General features: G+C 48.2%; 1 protein-coding gene across 3 annotated transcripts in view; it reads right to left on the minus strand.

The window, feature by feature from the left end:
• Positions 1-10,577, minus strand: part of LOC109506921 (serine/threonine-protein kinase BRSK2-like) — a 12,244-nt gene extending 1,667 nt beyond the window's left edge. For 2 of the 3 annotated variants that reach the window (XM_019855968.1, XM_019855969.1), the window contains exons 1-17: positions 9,247-10,577; positions 7,457-7,551; positions 6,841-6,926; positions 6,561-6,701; positions 6,297-6,413; positions 5,942-5,975; positions 5,804-5,872; positions 5,259-5,405; positions 4,307-4,338; positions 3,628-3,792; positions 2,860-2,957; positions 2,601-2,751; positions 2,464-2,524; positions 1,213-1,819; positions 953-1,001; positions 282-405; positions 59-160 (exon numbers count right to left, since the gene is read on the minus strand). In XM_019855968.1, the coding sequence (XP_019711527.1) occupies positions 59-160; positions 282-405; positions 953-1,001; positions 1,213-1,819; positions 2,464-2,524; positions 2,601-2,751; positions 2,860-2,957; positions 3,628-3,792; positions 4,307-4,338; positions 5,259-5,405; positions 5,804-5,872; positions 5,942-5,975; positions 6,297-6,413; positions 6,561-6,701; positions 6,841-6,926; positions 7,457-7,551; positions 9,247-9,340 (2,172 nt within the window). In that variant the 5' untranslated portion in view covers positions 9,341-10,577. The remainder of the gene's footprint in view (positions 1-58; positions 161-281; positions 406-952; positions 1,002-1,212; positions 1,820-2,463; positions 2,525-2,600; positions 2,752-2,859; positions 2,958-3,627; positions 3,793-4,306; positions 4,339-5,258; positions 5,406-5,803; positions 5,873-5,941; positions 5,976-6,296; positions 6,414-6,560; positions 6,702-6,840; positions 6,927-7,456; positions 7,552-9,246) is intronic. The other variant, XM_019855970.1, reaches the window with a different exon arrangement.
• Positions 10,578-17,327: the final 6,750 nt, after the last annotated feature.

Below are 17,327 nucleotides of genomic sequence, written 5' to 3' on the forward strand. Positions count from 1 at the left end.
TATATATTTTTTTTTTTTTTTAGGGCTGGGGAATTGGGGGGAAAAAAAGGTATTATACTTGGAACTTGACAGGCTTCTGGAAGACAGAGGGGCCACCAGAGGACTTGTACTCTGCTCGGAAACTGTTCTGAGACACAACGCTGTGACCGAGGGAAGGGATCTGGAGATGGGGAAAAAAAACAAAAAAACAAAAAACAAATGTTGTTTTCCACGCTTCAACGCCACAATCGACGCCAATTGTTTTGAATAACTGAGGCTCATCTCAACGCGATTGTACTTACCGAAAGAAATGCATGAACAATGTCCGCCTTAATCGAGCTGAGGGGTTTGTCTCGAATTAAAACAAAGATCTGCTCCTCTTTCTCCAGGCTGATGAAATTGCCAAACCACGACCTCTTTGCCAGTCTGTCAACAATCGTTACATGCGCACATTAGCTCAACAGCAAAACTGGATGGAATCAGAATACGAGTTATTTGAATATTTAGCCTTGTGCAAACGAGCTAGCGGGCGCAATGATGATGACGGAGACGATTTATGATTTCAGGAGTGAGGATCAAACTGGGAGCCATTCACATTAATCCATACGTCGGTCTCCCACGTATCCATTTCGGTGGACGGAAAAAGATGGAGCCTATCCCAGCTCACGGCGAGCGAAAGGCAGACTAAACTCCGGCAAACAATCGATACAGGCACTTGATAAATCAATCTGAACACGGTAAAAGTTCAACTCATGCACATCTCACTGTGTCTAGATTTCATTCTAGCTAACGGCTAACGAAACGCCGAAGTTTACCACCTCGGCAAATATGATTAAATAACAAGAAATAGAATGATTTTTGGATTTAGAAATGACCGGCAGCTGTCCCGCTGCTATGATGACATCCGACAATGATGTCAGACTCAGCCTAATCTTGAGTCATGAAGACAAAAGTGAGAAGAAGATGTTCTTACTCTGGACTGGACTCTGGAGTTAAACTGGACATGTCCTCTGATGTTGGGACTACACAGAATCAACAGAGAGACACAAAAGAGAACGGGTAGGTCAGGGGCAGCGGATTTCAATGGAAAAACTCCTCATCATGGATCAAGCCCCAATTTCGGAATCGAGAGTGAATGCAACCGCCCATTGGTTGCAGCGGAGTATTAGCGCAAAGGTGCTATGCAGCAGATGAGCAGTCTCCCGGTGTGAAGATAAAAGCATGTTCTCCCACCTTGGAGTTTGCGCCGATGGAAGCGCGGCGAGCCCAGCAGGTTGTTTTTGAACGAGTTGAGCCTTGTTCGCCAGTGGGCGGAGCTCGAGGAGGCCAGGCCGCCGCTGCTACCCGGACTGGAGGGTGGCGTCAGGGACAGAGAAGCGCCCCCGGACCCGTCCCCTCTGGGAGAAGAGGACGAGGAGGAAGAGGAGGGAGGGGTGGTGGAGCAAGGGTGTTGGATTTGGTGCACGGGCGTGCCCGAAGGGGTGGGGAGAGGTGAGCCTTGCGGCGTGACCTGCGACACAGGAGGAGTGGCGGCAGAGGAGTTAGAGGACGAGTGGGCGTTCTTGGACTTGAAGACAGACGGAGAGGGAAAGTTGAAAAAGCGAGGGATGGGAGAGAGCAGCGGAGAGGGGGATGGTGATGGAGTGCGAGGGGTCTGCAGCGGGAGGGACTTCATGGAGTTGAGATGAGGACGGTCAGTGGGGCCTTTTGACGGCAGGGTCTGAGTTTTTGGGTCGGGCGCTGGGCGGATAGGCCGAGGCGTGGTTGCACTTGCTGGTTTAGGATCTTTAGAGGAGGAAGCCGAAGGGACTTCCGACTGGCTGAAAGTGAAGACCGGGCTCTGACAAGGGTGTGGAGAGACATGAGAGAGAAAGCAATGATCATGAAATGACGCATGGAAGCGATTCTTCAACGAGCAAGATGGAAGATGAATGAATGACCCTTATGTCTCACTCACTCACAGATTACATCTTCACACTGAGCAAGGAAACAGTCACACAGGCTGGAAGGGAAAAAAAATAACGCGACTGGCATATGGCTGAGAATGGGAAGAGTGAAAAGCCAAGCTTTCAGAATGCCATATAGAACGCCGACTGCCGACCTTCTGAAGAATGATCAGAAAAATACAAGAACAAGAAAGGCAGGTGGAATCGATGGATGAGAAGACAATTAGGGGCGAAAGACAAAGGCCTTCAGGCGGCGCGGCCGACCCGCACGACCCTCATCCGGCCGTTCCACTTGCCTTTCTTGTTCTTACATTCTTCTGATTACTATTCAGAAGGTCGGCAGTTGCCGTTCACCCGGAATAGGTTGACCCACTACTCCGCGTGATAGAGGCTGCGGGGTGTTTGCCAGCAGACACGCTGTTGTCAACAGCGCGCTGCTGGCTTCGCACCCCTGAACAGTCTCTGGGAGAAGGTCACAAGAGGACAACTGAGGGAAAAGGTCCAGACAAAAGTACGGCCCAACAAAAAGTCGGCTCACCCTGGGACTGCTGAGAGGACTGGACGACAAACCCGTGGATGCTCCACTCACTGAACGAGACCTTTTTGGAAAGAGCGGAGCGTCAGAAACGAGATCAGCTCAAACAAATTCCGCCTATCCAACTGATCTCGATCTACCTTTGGCTGTGTGCATTGGTGTCCAGATTCCTGCGGGGTGGGGTGGGAGAGCCCTGCTCGGTTACACTGAGAACCTCCAGACTCTTCCTCTCTGGTCTACAACGGCCGTGGCGGGTCAACATGGGCGAGTCCACGCGCTTCCTAGGTGGGTCTTTGAAAAAAACATTTTGAAACGGCTGCAGCACGATGCACAATTACAACAACAACAACAACAACAATCGTTCATATTTGCGATGCGGAACAGTGGAAGCCGTCTTACCAGCGTCATTTCTCGGTGGCAAATCTTCATCTTCATAGCTGGGGTAGCGCTCCTTTCTGTCCAACAGGAGGTAGTAAATCATCTTTTCCTGGTTCTCTCTGCAGACAAGACAAATCGATCCGGCATCCAGTCGTGCGCTAGATGATCGCGTTCTTTCGGGCGGCAAAAGACGGAAACGTTCTCCGAGAGGGTTCGTGATTTGGATGAATGATTTTTCATCATGTGGTGTGGTCCGTCAAGTGTCATTTTCAAAACGAAACATGTCTCTGATCGGTGAGCTTTCGAGTCTACCGCTGAAGTTTCATTGTGTGAAGTGTCAATCGAAAAAAAAAAAAATGTGACGTCAGGTAAAAGAGAACCTATAGGCTGACCCTACAATCGAGGTGGAAATTCAGATACAGTGAATCCAATCATGACATTTTGGCAAATTAATTAAGTGAAATGCCTTTATTTTGTTCAAGCCTAGCATGTTCGCATCATTTGAGCATAAAATGAGCCGAGCTTACCATCGAATGGTTCTTTGGATAACCGATGATGTTTGACCAATAACTCGTTCGGGCTGACGTCGGTGGTCTAGTACATAGACGTACTTGGTATTTATCCGATCGCGAGCGGCCATGAACGCTATCATGCTCGCTTGTACGTTGTCATTTATGAGTTAGGGTATTACCAACAGTTGCCTCTTTCAGAAATAACTGTCGAGTATGAGCCCTTTTCGGGCCACAAGCGACTCTATTTGAAGATGTTGGATGGGTAGGATTTACTCACTCCTCACTTGTAAGGTCCCGTGTGAGTTTGACCCGATCCCGGAAGCACCCTAAAGAGTACATGCTTTCCAAGACGTCGGGGTCCAGGTCGGTCAGCGATAGCACTCTTGTCACACACACGCGTCGGGGAGGGGGCTGCTCGGGGCACGGCTCATTGCGACCGCTCCTAATGGAGGAAGGAAAGCCGGTCTGCTATTTTCAACATGCTGAGAAAAATGATTTTCGAGCAATGGGAGCTAAGACGTGACACAATTGCAGCAGAGCCGACCGAGGTCACGGGCTAACATTGCCAGCTACCAGCGGCGTGTGGTCAGGGCCTGCGAGGCTTTCTCTGCTGTCCTTAACATTATCAGAAGCGCCGATGGCAAGGGACTGTGTTAACGCTGTCCCCTCTCAAGTAGCTCAATAGGGTGACTCGTAATTAGAAGAACCTCGGAGGGTGAGGCGGCGCAGTTCGACACCGCAACTCCACATGTCAACAAGACACTTCAGACAGGACTAATCGTCATTGCCGCTGCCAATTGTCGCGTCGATTGCATTGTGAAGATGCATCGAACGCCCCGTGAGGGGAGGCTGTCATTCGTGACAAATCAAGAGGGAAATAAAAAACAAACATATGAAATTATATCATGTTTCTTCAAAAAAAAAGGAAGAAAATATATGTTTATATATCTACTTACTGGTACCAGGCGTGGATCTGTATTGCTTCTAGCTGTAACGTGAAAATACAAAACTATGTATCAAATAAGCTCTTTGTCCAGTGTGCGGTTAATACATCACAGACTGTCATGGCAATCTCCTGAAATACAAATACTCAATACCACCTGGAGGCTACGAGCAACCAGGGGATGTCACCAGGGCAATCTTGACTGGATGCTTAGGAAATGCTTTTAGAGTAAGACCAATTTGTTGATTTTCACACAAGATAAAGAAGCCTGTGAGTGTTCTTATGTCTGTCAACGTGTGCTGCTGCACCGTTGCTCAAATTGCCTACCGCTGCAACAGTTAGTTGTGTGCATATGGTAAGTACACAACTAAGTCCTTTTCACAGTCTGTTAATCAACTTTTTATGATGCCATAGTAAGATTGACTGCACAGGCACTTTCAGGGGATGTCATTTGTCACCGCCGCCAATCTTCAGCGAGGAAACGCGCCTCGGTGAGGAGACACTTTGATTCCTGAGTCATAAATCGCCGTGTAAAGGTCTGAGCTAGGGACAGGGCTGTTTCGGTTGTTGTGTGTGCCTTCTGAAAAAGAAAAAAAAAATGACACGGTATAGTTGCGCGTGTGTGTGTTGTGGCTGCTTTCTATGAAGAGAAGCGTCTGTCCAACAAAAGAGAAGAGACTCTCTGCCCTCCTTTCGGGCTCCATTAATCAGAATTTCATCAGACGAATGTGCGGCTTTGATTGAATCTGTAATCCGTGGTAAGTGAATGACTGACCGACCGATGAGACGTTCTCTTGACCTCCGCGTCTATTTCGCAACGTCTGTTATGTCGCTGCGTGTCAGTTACTTCTCTGTCTTCTTTGTATTCCTCCCTAGCATGAATTTGCAACTTGAAGGCGCTGTACGGTACCGACCACGATCACTCGCGTGTTGGATGTAGGTCATCAAATAAGTTTGGGGCTCACCGTGAGTCTCTTGTCAGGGTTGACTTCGATCATCCCTTTGAGCAACGCTTGACAGTCAGGTGGTATAAAGTGCGGCATGTGGAATATTCCGCTTTTCACCTTTTCAAGAAGCTGCCGTAGGTTGTCGTGGTCAAACGGCAAAGCACCCTGTGAAGAGATGAGGACATTCGACCGAATGGGAGTCGATCGACTACTTTCAGTTCCGTTCCAACGCGTGTATCGTCCCAAGAAGGGCAATGTGACATCACTCGACGGCTACATTCACGCGATGCGACGACGACTTCGGGAAGCGATGCATGGGACAGTTTTGCTCGGGTCTCAACTGTCTTTCTCTCGTCTCAGTTTTCGTTTGTTGCAAAGCATTGAACATCTGAGAAAATCAAATCAAGCATCGATGTGGAAAGATAACTTGACTGAGCGTTTGCATTTCCTCCACCTGAAATGAATGTCGATGTTTGAATATATGAATAGGACCAAATGAATCGGGAAAAAAACGGTCCGACGAGACAGGAACAGAAAATAGGAAAACACGAAAAAATACAAACCACGAGTAGTGCAAAAAGGATGACTCCGCAACTCCAGACATCTGCCCTGCGGCCGTCATACTTCTCCCCCTGGAACAAAACCAAATCATTACAGACGCGGAAACAAACACTTAGACGTGTACACACGCACTCGCTTACCTTTATTACTTCAGGGCAAGCATAATGCGGGGATCTGTCATGAAAACGAGACAATGCCTTTCAATATCGAGCCTGTCAAATCGACTTTCACACTCAAATTGTCCGACGGACAAACGTTGGATCATAATTGACGCAAGGTCGCCCTTTTTCATTTTGAAACAACTGCTTTTGCTCGCGAGGGCTCCGAGTTTTATGGTCGATGCGCCACCGGTCTTTCCGGTGGCGCCAATGGGTCGAGGTATCATCGCCAACACGTAAATGTATTTTTATTTTCGTAGTAGCGCAAACATTGTCAAAAGAGTAGATTGCCAAATATCAGGACGGCGGACCTGAACAAAAAAAAGGTTCGACTTACCCACAGCTCGTTTCGAGCAGACTGTCCCCGACCTGTAACGAGGCCATGCCAAAATCTGCTATCCTGATGTTGTTCTTCTCATCCAGTAGAAGATTTTCAGGCTTCAAGTCTCTGTGACTGGAGATGCACAAAGGAAAACTCAAATTGCAAAACCCCTCACGTTCAATATGTTGAGTGTTTGCAAAATTGGATGCGCGTTTGTGAAACTCACTGAGCTTCACGATAGGAAAAAAAGTGTTTTGTTTTTAACTGCGGCGCGCTGACCATATGGAGTAACTGTGGCAGAAATCCAAAGCGGAGATGATCTGTCTGAAGAACTTCCTGGCCTCTTTGGGGGTCAGCCTGCCCTTTTTCACCAGGTAGTCAAAGAGCTCTCCGCCAGACACGTGCTCCAACACCAGGTACCTGGCAGGGGGAGCGATGGACAAAAAGCCAGTGAGGAAGACGCAAAGCGTCTGCGGAAACGGAAACAAACCATCCAAACGGCGCTGCCGATGCAAACTCACACTCTGCTTCGCTGACAGGGAGACCGAGAGATACTCACAGATACTTGTTATTTTCATAGACATCGTGCAGCTTCAGAACGTGAGGGTGCTCAATTAGTTTCAGAATTGCGATTTCTCTCTCCACCTGCAGTGACAGATGGAGGGAGATAGAGAGAGCGGGATAGGGGGCGGCGTTTAGAGAGATCGCTGCGGGGATGTTAAAATCCAGGAAAAATGAAGAGTAAGTGGGCAGAGGCATATCGAGATGAGGGAAGGCAGAGAGACTGTGAGTGCTAAGACAGTCAGTCGAGGTGGTCCACCCCCATTCAAGGGTTTGCATTTCAAGCTTGTCAAGGAGGAGGCAGAAAAGGGCAGAGTAGGGCGTGAAGCGTGAGTCAAGCGGATCGCTAGGACGGAACCACATGACAGACGACGGAAAAAAAGATGACTGCGTGTCTATTGCCCGAAGGTTGACACATCTACGGGATAAAAGCGAGCAATTTAGAAACTCGATCGGTCGGCAGCAAACACTTCAATGAAGTCATTCCCACGCTGTGTACGCAAAACGGAAGCCATCCGAGACGCGAGACGGACAGCGGTTGAAGCCAGACATTTCTGACGATGGCGCCGCTCTTGCGCCCAAGTCACCGCAATGAGAGATCATGTCAAAGGTACCTTCATGAGGACCGATTCCGACAGTTTTTCTCTGTTGACGATCTTGATGGCAACTTTCTGGCCGGTGATGCAGTGGACGCCCAACTTCACCAGTCCTGAAACACAAAGACAAGTACACGATGACCTACGCTGAAAAAAAAAAAATGGCCCGTTGAATCGACTCCATTATATTTTGTCAGGTGGTTGCACACAATGAAATCATCTGGATCAAGACGCATTTTTTTTCAGGAAATGTAGAGTCCTCTTGAAAAAAAAAATGGCCTGTTGAATCGACTCCATTATATTTTGTCAGGCGGTTGCACACAATGAAATCATCTGGATCCAGACGCATTTTTTTTCAGGAAATGTAGAGTCCTCTTCAAAAATATATCCGGATCCAGTTGTTTCGTGCAAACATTTGATCCAATCAAATGGGAGTATATTCAGTGTACGAAAAGACATAAGACGAGAGTCACACGAAGCAAATGCCAGGCCGGGACGGACAATCAAGGCACGTGATCGAGTAAAATGAAAGATGGGTCGAAATAAAAGACTTGCGAACTGTGTGGATTGCGAGCATCCAATCCATTGAGGCACTGCACTTTCGAGCAGCCCTAATTAGGATTGGGGGTGAGCTGCGGCCTGTGGCATTTTATTTTGGACGAGAGACCCCGGGGCTGGTCGCCAGCCTAGCACAGGACGTACACAAACAAACAAAACATCCAAAGTCACACTAACGGCCAATTTCGCGTCCTCAATTAAGGTACCGCGCTCGTGTTTTAAGGTAGTAAGAAGCCAGAGTACCTGACCTGCTAACCCGTATACCTCATTGTTGAATTAACAAGGCGAATATGAGTCAGAGTTTCATTTCTTTGGGATTGATTTTTGGCGATCATGTGTCACAGTAATTCAATAGTAAAATCAGAACCAACAAAGTACCAACAATGCAAGAACTGTATCAAGAATATTACCATTGCCGAGATAATATCGCTGCTGGCTTTTGAGTGACACTCACAAATTAATTTTTACAAGTTCATTGTGGTGCGGTGTATAAATTGCACTGCGCCGTACAGGAAAGAAGCCTTCAAGAAGCATGTTTTTTTTTTTTTTCTAAACTCCAAATCAAACAATGTGTGGATGAACGGAGCCATTTCCAAATCAAATACGGAACGAAACTGTTTTTTTTTTGGTGTTTGGCAGTGTTAACATTTGGGGCTAATCAATGCAGGTCCTGCATAGCAATGCTATAGTAGGAGGGACAAGACACATCCACAATATCAATGCATCGTCCCACCCCTATTGTTTCCAATGATTCGGTTACTTTAGTCAACCACATTGAGGAGGTCAAAAAAAAACCCCAAAACAAAACAAACACCCATTTCTCAGTATGATGCAAATGCAGCTGGCCACTAATGCATTTTGTCTCTCCATAAGGAGCAAGGTGCTGGGGCCGATCAGAGCTGACACCGGGGCCAAAGGAGAGTCTTTTGCTTCAGTGAGACCTTAAGAATCATGCCAAGAGCACAGGGAGAGAGCATGCAAACCCCACAGTGATGGGCTGACATTTGAACCCAGACGCTCTCGTCCGCCACTCTTCAGCCTCAGACCGCCACGATCATAAACGGTCACTGGAGCATCTGCTGGCGATGTAGTGAAGCCACGCCGGTGACAAAACGTTCAAGGCTGATTCAATTGGGTGACAGTATGTGGGTGAACCTAATGAAGTGACTATTTCTAAACAAGGAAGGGAGGAAGGAGTAGGGCGAATTATTGCATCGTCAGATTGAAAAGCGTAGTGAGGAGATTCCTACCAGTCTGTCCCTTCCCGAGGGTCTTCTCCAGCCGGTAAGGCCCCACATACTGGTTGGACTGGCCCAGCTCCTTGCTGCTCATTTTCCCCGACATTGCAAAAAAAAATTAAAAAAAAAAAAACGTTTTCAAAGCAGAAGAATCAAGAGAGCCGCGGGCCCGTTTTGACTCGAAATGCAGCAGAGGCTCATCCCAGGAGACTTTGGCGTCGGAGGTGGTCGTGATCTAACGCCGGGGCCCTGCAGGCTACTCCCATTCACTTGTTTGTCGTATAGCCTGCGAGCCCGCCCCCACCCGAAAATAATTCAAAAAAAAAAAAGCGATGGGCTCTGTCCGAAACCAATGTGGTCTTTTACTGGGGTGAGCGGTTTCTACGTAGAAAAACGTGGAGATCAGAGGACGATGACGTGACGGTGGAGGTGCTCACAAATTGGGACTAGCCACCCACCCCACTCCCTGTTTGGAACGGAGCTGACTGCTCCTTCTTTTAGTGCGCGCGTTTGTGCCAAAGTGGTGCAGGTCTTACTCAGACGCGAACAGGAAGACGAACTGATTGATTTTTTGGAAGTGCAGAGTCTCAAATATCCCAAGTCAGAATGCCTCAATCCATGCCCCGATCGATTCCAGGGATCCCCCCACCCTTCCTCGATCCAAACGTCAAAAATACATTTCCAAATCCGCCCGGCTCGTTTATTCTTCTTGAAATCCACGATGGGTTCCGTCTTCGTGCGCTCAGTCGACGTCGGGCCGGATAATCGTCTATTATCAGAGCAGCATCAGCATCCAGAATGGCTTTTCCAATATCCGGTCCACACTTTGGCTCACCCCCCCTCCTCGGCCCTGCATCAGGAAATAGAGGAAGAAGGGGGAGGGCGGGGGCGAGCGGCGTCAAAGAGGCGCGGACGGACCGGGCCAGTCAAGGCGAAGCCGCCCCGGTTCCGAACGGAGACGAATCAGGAGAACCGGAAGAAGTGGAGCCGACGGTGACGCTCGTTCCAGGAAGCCCGAAGCGGCATCCTCGGCTCAGCTGGCCTGCTGGACTGCACACCTCTCCTCCCGCGTGTCTCCCCGGCCGGCCGCGCTCATCCTATGCCCGCATCCTACGCTCCTCCTAATTACAACCGAAAAATAGAAGAGCCCAAAAAAGCAGGCGCACAGCGGAGAAAGGACATGTCACGGACGGGATGGTCTTCATCCAGCACTCTGCAGTCCGGAACGGTCCCCTTCTCTCTAGTCCTCCTCCCCTCCTGCATCCTTCTATTCAACCAATACGGGCAGCATCAGCATCCGGGTTCCGCTTGCCCCTCCCCTCTCCTCCTCCATCTCTCTCTCTCTGTCTCTCGCCTCCACCCTTTCTCTTCTGAATGTATTATTACTATTTTTTTTTTTTGCTACAACAATGTTGTCCATCCATTTTCAACGCCGGTGATGCTGAACAGCGTCATGTGGAGTATCGAGAGCCTGTCCCAGCTGACTTCGGGCGGAAGGCCGACTCCACTCTCAACTGGTCGCGAGCCAGTCGCAGGGCACATACAGAGACAAACAAACATTGCCACTCACGTTTCATACCCTTTGTCGGTTTAGGCTGGATTTTGCATATTTCCACTGAGAAATGCATTCTGAAATCGAGAATATTATACGGCACTATGGCATGCATTAGTTCTGCACATATTTTGTCCTTATTTAAAATGACAATTTTGTCATACATCGAGTTAGGAAGGGCGGCAGGGTGCCCGACTGGTTAGCATGTCCGCCTCAAAGTGCACAGGTGCACGGTTCAACTCCATGCCCGGCCCTCCTGTGTGGATTTTGCATAAACCGGAGTCCCCGTTTTCTCCAGGTACTCTGGTTTAATGCCACATTCCAAAAACATGCATGGCGGGTTCATGGAACACTCGAAATTGTCCTTAGGTGTGAGCGTGAGCTCAAATGGTTGTTCGGTTATGTGTACCCTGCGATTGGCTGGCGACCAGTTCCGGGTATATCCCACCTACTGCTCCAAGACAGCTGCGACAGGCTCACGTACACCGACGACCCATGTGAGGATAAAGCGGATCGGAAACTGGATGGATGCATGGACACAATTTGTAGCTCTAAAAATAGTGACAAAGTAACACAATTGAATAACGTATGCAAAACGGGGCATGTCATGCTTTTTGAAGCTTTCCACAGTGAACATATGATTATATGTTACCTTTGGCACAAATTACTTCGAGGAGTTATTTTGGTGGCCATTTTTGTAACCCAGAAGTAAAACGGCTGGTTCCCTCAAAGCCCTCCTGCCCCCGTGTGGCTACCGCACCACTTTCATGTCGGAAGTGTTTCCTGTTTCATACTCCATATCAGTAGGGGGCAGCATACAAATAGGAAGTTGGGGGGCGGGGGTGCATATATATGTGCGCGCGTGTGTGTGTGTGTGTGTGTGCGTGTGTGTGTGAGACATGAATGACTGACGACATTAAAGATGACACGCCTTCTTGAGTGAATTAAACCTTATGGCCACAGGGTGGCACTGTTACGACTACGTTTCTTTTCAACGACAGAACGAGTCGGGTTATTTGTACTGCACTGTACTTTGCTCCATACACTCAGCCGTTATGCAGAGCTCTGCAGAGTGACATTTACCGAGACCAGTTGATTTCCATCAAAACTGTACTTTTACAAAGTTGATCATGCAGTTTTGATTGACACGGTCACAGATGTGTTTATTAGTGTGGTTCTCCATTACTGTGATGTCAAACTGCCGAGCATCACACTTAGAGCTGTTTCAATTATTTTGTGACAATAACAATCACTCTTTGGTGTGCTCTTCTCCTAGTTTGAAGGTTGCAGGTTCAGTTCCTTTCTTTTGTTTTCCTGATGCCGATTTATTCTTATTTTCTGATTTATATTGGTCATATCGTACATAAAATGGTAAAGTTCAATCATGCAGGCACGTGGGGAATTACAAAACGTCACCCATAAGTGAACACTATGCAGTGCAGATTAAAAAAAGAAAAACCCAAAACAAAAAAAACGACAAGATTTGCAAATATTCACTGTGTCAGTCTGGGAGGGGGTCACGTCAGCCATTGAAAGGGGATTTAGAGGCTTTACTTACTGCTGGAAATGTGCAAAGTCTACACTCTTCTCAGCACCAGTGGATTTGTCAACTAAACCACAGAGTCCACAATGGAGGTGACAAAGACAACCTCCAAGAGGGCTTTTTCAGAACGGAAACTGGTCACGAGCTGCTGGAGATGGATGCCGTTCACGCTACCCAATATTGGCTGAGTAGTCATTTCAACGTCATCTAAATCGAAACGTTCGAATGCTGCTTCAGAGCTGGCTAATGAGTTGATCATCTGAATCAGGTGCGTTGCGGCCGGGAGAGATGGCAAAAGAGGCGGGGCCGGAGCTGGACACACCCAGCATGCAGTAGAATAATATGATCCAAGTCTGAACACATCTTTACCAGAGTCCAAGTCATTTCACCTCCCCCCCCCCACTTCAAATTGCAAAATAACAATGTTGCTTTTGTATACCAATCATTTTGAACTTTTATTTCCATTGATAGTCTTCGTTTCAAGTTTAGAATTGACATGACTAGCCATTAGTTCTCTGGAAGTATCGACAAGTCAATGCACCGTAGAGGAAGAGAGGGAATGGCGGAAGACTGAAAGACGTCAGGAAACGGAGGGGGGGGGGGGGTTAGGTGGGGAAGGGACTATGGTTACTGCTGCCAGGTCCCAAACTCAGCCCGAATCATCACAGCGCTAGTTACACCGTGATCATGGTCGTCGTCGTTGCCATTCAGTCCTGTGCTGATGTGCGGGAGGGAATGCTGGGAACTCGGAGGACTTAGTGCAGTGCAACCTGCCGGAAAGGAGGAAGAGGTGACATGAAGGCAGGTGAAGAGAAAAGACAGGCAATGAGCTGAGGCCGTAATGGCAGAAAGATGTTGCCTCGGGTTTCGAACAAAAATAGACCCCCAACGCCCCCACAGACACACACACATTGTTACTTGTAGGATCATTTCAATTGAGTGGTTGAGCTGGTCACGTGCTCATGACCAAATGTCGATTGTTCATTTTCAAAGTTGTCTTTAAAAAGATGTCACTCTGCGGCAAGCCACTCCAGACAAGCAAAGGCCTGCAGGCCAAATGACGTCGGGTGCTCACATTGAGGTTTGGATGGCAAAACTCCCAGCTCATGAGGTCCCCTCCGTCGCCCTCTTCACACAAGCATCGAAGGCCTCCAGGAGGTCTTTGCATGCCTCGACTCCCTTCTCTGCCACACTGAAAGACAGATTCACAAACATGGACACGTTAGTCCAGAACAGATTCTCCACCTCCTATCAGATACCGCTGGATGACATATAAAGAATCTATACACGTTGCATGTACTGCTTCTAGGCATACGTATCCAAAGAGAGCGAGAAAGCCAGAAATTGAGATTATTTCAGGATGCCACGCAGCGACAAACTCTACGTCCGCCACTGCCAAAGTGCATTTGGGTGATGGAGCGAAAGAAAGGGGGGAGGCCAGTGGGAGGAGTTCTGAATACAAAAGAAAGAGTGTGTGTGTGTGTGTGTGTGTGTGTGTGTGTGTGTGTGTGTAGACCCATCTGTTGGGCAGAATACCACAGAGGAGGGGCTGAGCTGAGGGAGGGAGGGAGGTTGCGTGATGATGGCATGATGACAAGACACGCAGGTAGAAGGCTGAGCATCGAGGGGGAGGGAGGGGCTAACATGTCGTCTAGCGCAAGTAGTGCTGAGCTTGTGGGCCGCTGCATCTGCCTGGTTGTAGATGGCAATGTTATTTATCGTTTTACATGACATAGTGACAGATTTGATGGATGTAGATTAGGATTAGGATTTGAAATTAACATCTTGAGGCAGTAGTCTTGGGGCAGTAGGCGGGGGAACACCCTGAACCGATTGGCAGCCAATCGCAGGGCACACAGAGACGAACAAGCATCTGCGCTCACACTCACACCTCAGGACAATTTGGAGTGTTCCATGAACCCGCCATGCATGTTTTTGAAACCCAAACTTCACACAGGGAGGCCGGAGTCGGAATCGAACCCACGACCTCTGCACTGTGAGGTCGACACGCTAACCGGTCGCCCACCATGCCGCCATAAAATAAGACATAAATAAATTCAACATTGTCAATATTGAAATAATTTACGCTGCACTTTATTGCAGGCAAAATGTCAACCTCCGAGGAAAAGCACAAATTCAACAAAAACTTCGTAAGAAGAAATGGCTGCCATATGAAATCACAAATATCCGCCCAGGTTTTATTGCATTCATGCATAACGCTTTAAATTCCTGATGAATAAACAATTTGTTCAAATCTCCTCATGTCAATCAAAACTGAGGATTATGATCTTCGTGAACGCACGTATTATTATTATTTTGAAATCTAACTCTTGGATCGGATGTCAAGGGGGCGCGGAGGAGAACGTCCATTTTACCCCTACACATTCAAATGAACTCAAATGTAATCCATCGGACTGTTTCTGCTGATGTGTTCTGTGGCCGGGTGCCTGCGCGTGATGCAACATGCAGCTGCTAGCTGCAGCTTAATCACTCAGCACTTGACCGTGCCGGCAGCCTGCTGAAAGCGGCGCAAGTGCTGTGTGCCCTGAAGGAAGTGCAGCGTGCTGAGATTACATCATAGGAGGGATTTCTGTGTGTGCGTGTGTGTGCGTGTGTGTGTGTGTGTGTGTGTGTGTGTGTGTTTACAAGGATAAGGTTGACGATGTGTCCCCATGAAGAGCACTTTGTTCCTATTCCACATTAAAAATACGGCTGATCACGATGAGACGACCATCAGACGATGAGCACCATGTTGGTTCACTCTTAAGAAAGCCTTCAAAAAAGCCTTTATCTTCACTGTTGCCAATTTTTTTGCTGTAATGTAAATTTTATATGTTCAATAAACAAACAAACAAATATAATAAACATCATAAAAGGGCTTATCATGCCCAGCCCGGTTTGTAATGAAAGAGTGCGCGTACATATGCACGTCCGTGTGGCAGGATGACAGGAAGAGAGGAGGAGACGATGACATCACCCACCGGAGCCATCACACAACGTTCCGAGAGAGCGCGCCCGCACGCGCGTCAGGAAGGTCCTATGACAAGGGGCAAAGCCGATGACAGCTCAACCTAATCACTTTGCTGCCTTCAACCCCCCCGAGCGAACACCCGTCGTGGTTTTTCATATCCCGAAGCAGAATGAGCAAAATGCATTCGCCGCATCCGGTCATCACTGGAAGTGTGCGATGGCGTCCTCCTGTCTGTCACAAAAGGAGGGCTGAATTATTGAGAACGATCCCGTTGCAGTTTATCCTCTGGGACCGACCGACACGCATTAGAGATCACTCGGCGGGTGCGGCGGCAAAAAAATAATGTGGAACATGAGTCAAACGAGGGATGTTGGCATCCCCCTCATGGGACAGTTTATCGGTTCCGACACGCGCTATAATGGCGGCTTTTTTTTTTTTTTTTTTAAAAGTCACTTTTCAAATGTCACTCTGACCAAAATAAAAATGTTCCACTTGACTGACACCGGCAGACAGGAATTCATTTAGGGTAGATGCAGCAGTGCGTGTGTGTGTGTGTGTGTGTGTGTGTGTGTGTATAATTATCTATCTATCTATCGATCTATCTATAGTGGCGTAAAAGTGCACGACATGATACAGAGAAGTGTGTGTTAGATACGCTAATGTCAGAGGAGCACTTGTTTGACCGCAAGTTTGGAGAATGCAAAGGACAACGGCAATAAGAGGCAACATTTTCCGTGCGGCTTTTGTACTGGATCAAATTGACCCGTGCGCTTGGAGCTCACGTGTCAGGTTCATGGAAATCCCGAAAATAGAGCAAATGTAACTGGATTTGAATTGGTGTAGACCTGATTAAAAAAATAAAAAAAAATCAGTTCCATGGGTTTTGCCTTCTAATTAAGTTCTGCTGTCGGCGGGCGCTTGAGAATTCATGACATCGGCAAACGTTTTTGCACAGCGGACTCACAATGCGAACGTTTGCTGAGTCACCGCTTTGCATCGTGGAAAATAACAAGAAAGAGGCTGCCTGACTGAACATGCAACGGCAGTCAATCAGTAACGGAAAATTTGTGTGCGTCGACACGCGTGGCGGGTCAAGGGTAAAGTGTGGGTGGGGGTGGGGGGGGGGTTGACACCTTGCACTGAAAGCTGATGCAATGAACGAGACAATGCCGACCACGATACAACGGCTCTCTTGACCGACTTCAGCGCGTTCCAAAAAAGTTGAGGAATTTTCAAGTGGGCCTTTCATCCTTCCACATTTCCGTCTGCGGCCTTCCAACGAAATCGTTTGGACAGCCCTGAATTAAAACAATCGACTCAGAGAAAACGGAGTCCCCTCTGAAACGGACTCTTTTCCTCGGCTCCGCCTTTGAAGGTCATTTGGGGGACGTCCTAATATGAACGCATGTCGATGAGAGCTCCGATGCCACACTCCGGATCGTCACGTGCACGTCATCAACTTTTTGCGTCTTTGGCGGTCCTGAGAAAAAGCTGCTGTCAGCCAGAGCAGTAAGTTGATACAGTATGTCAACTTATCACGTTATCCCGCACACACGGAGCCACTCGGACTCGCCGCGAGCCGTGACTTTGAAACGCTTTTTTTTTGGAAATGGCCTTGGAACTACTTCCCGATGGTTCCGCTCGCGGGGCCAACATCCGAACACGCGAGTAGACATGACGGGCCGCCACCAATACCTCTGAAGGCTTTGACAGGAGACGACTCAACTAAGACTGAATGAGTTTGAGAGAATGAGTTGGAAAGGGAGCCCGTTCGCGTCCAACTTGGGTCTTATCTGACCAAGTCCCACCCAAGCCATTTCTTTATCGTGGCCCCACACAAGCTGGTCTTGTATCATGTGAGAACTTAACAGCACTTCACCCTTTACATACTGTCTCCCGATAAAAAGTGCCGATAGCAACTTTGACGTTGGAGTGCCGCGGAAGAAAAAAAAATGGAAGGACGAAAGGGCCACTTGGAAATCCGCCAACTTTTTGAAAGGCGGTCAAGTCGGCCAAGAAAGCAATTG

This window comes from Hippocampus comes, unplaced genomic scaffold (assembly GCF_001891065.2).
Source record: "Hippocampus comes isolate QL1 unplaced genomic scaffold, H_comes_QL1_v1.1 scaffold556, whole genome shotgun sequence".
NCBI lineage: Eukaryota > Metazoa > Chordata > Actinopteri > Syngnathiformes > Syngnathidae > Hippocampus > Hippocampus comes.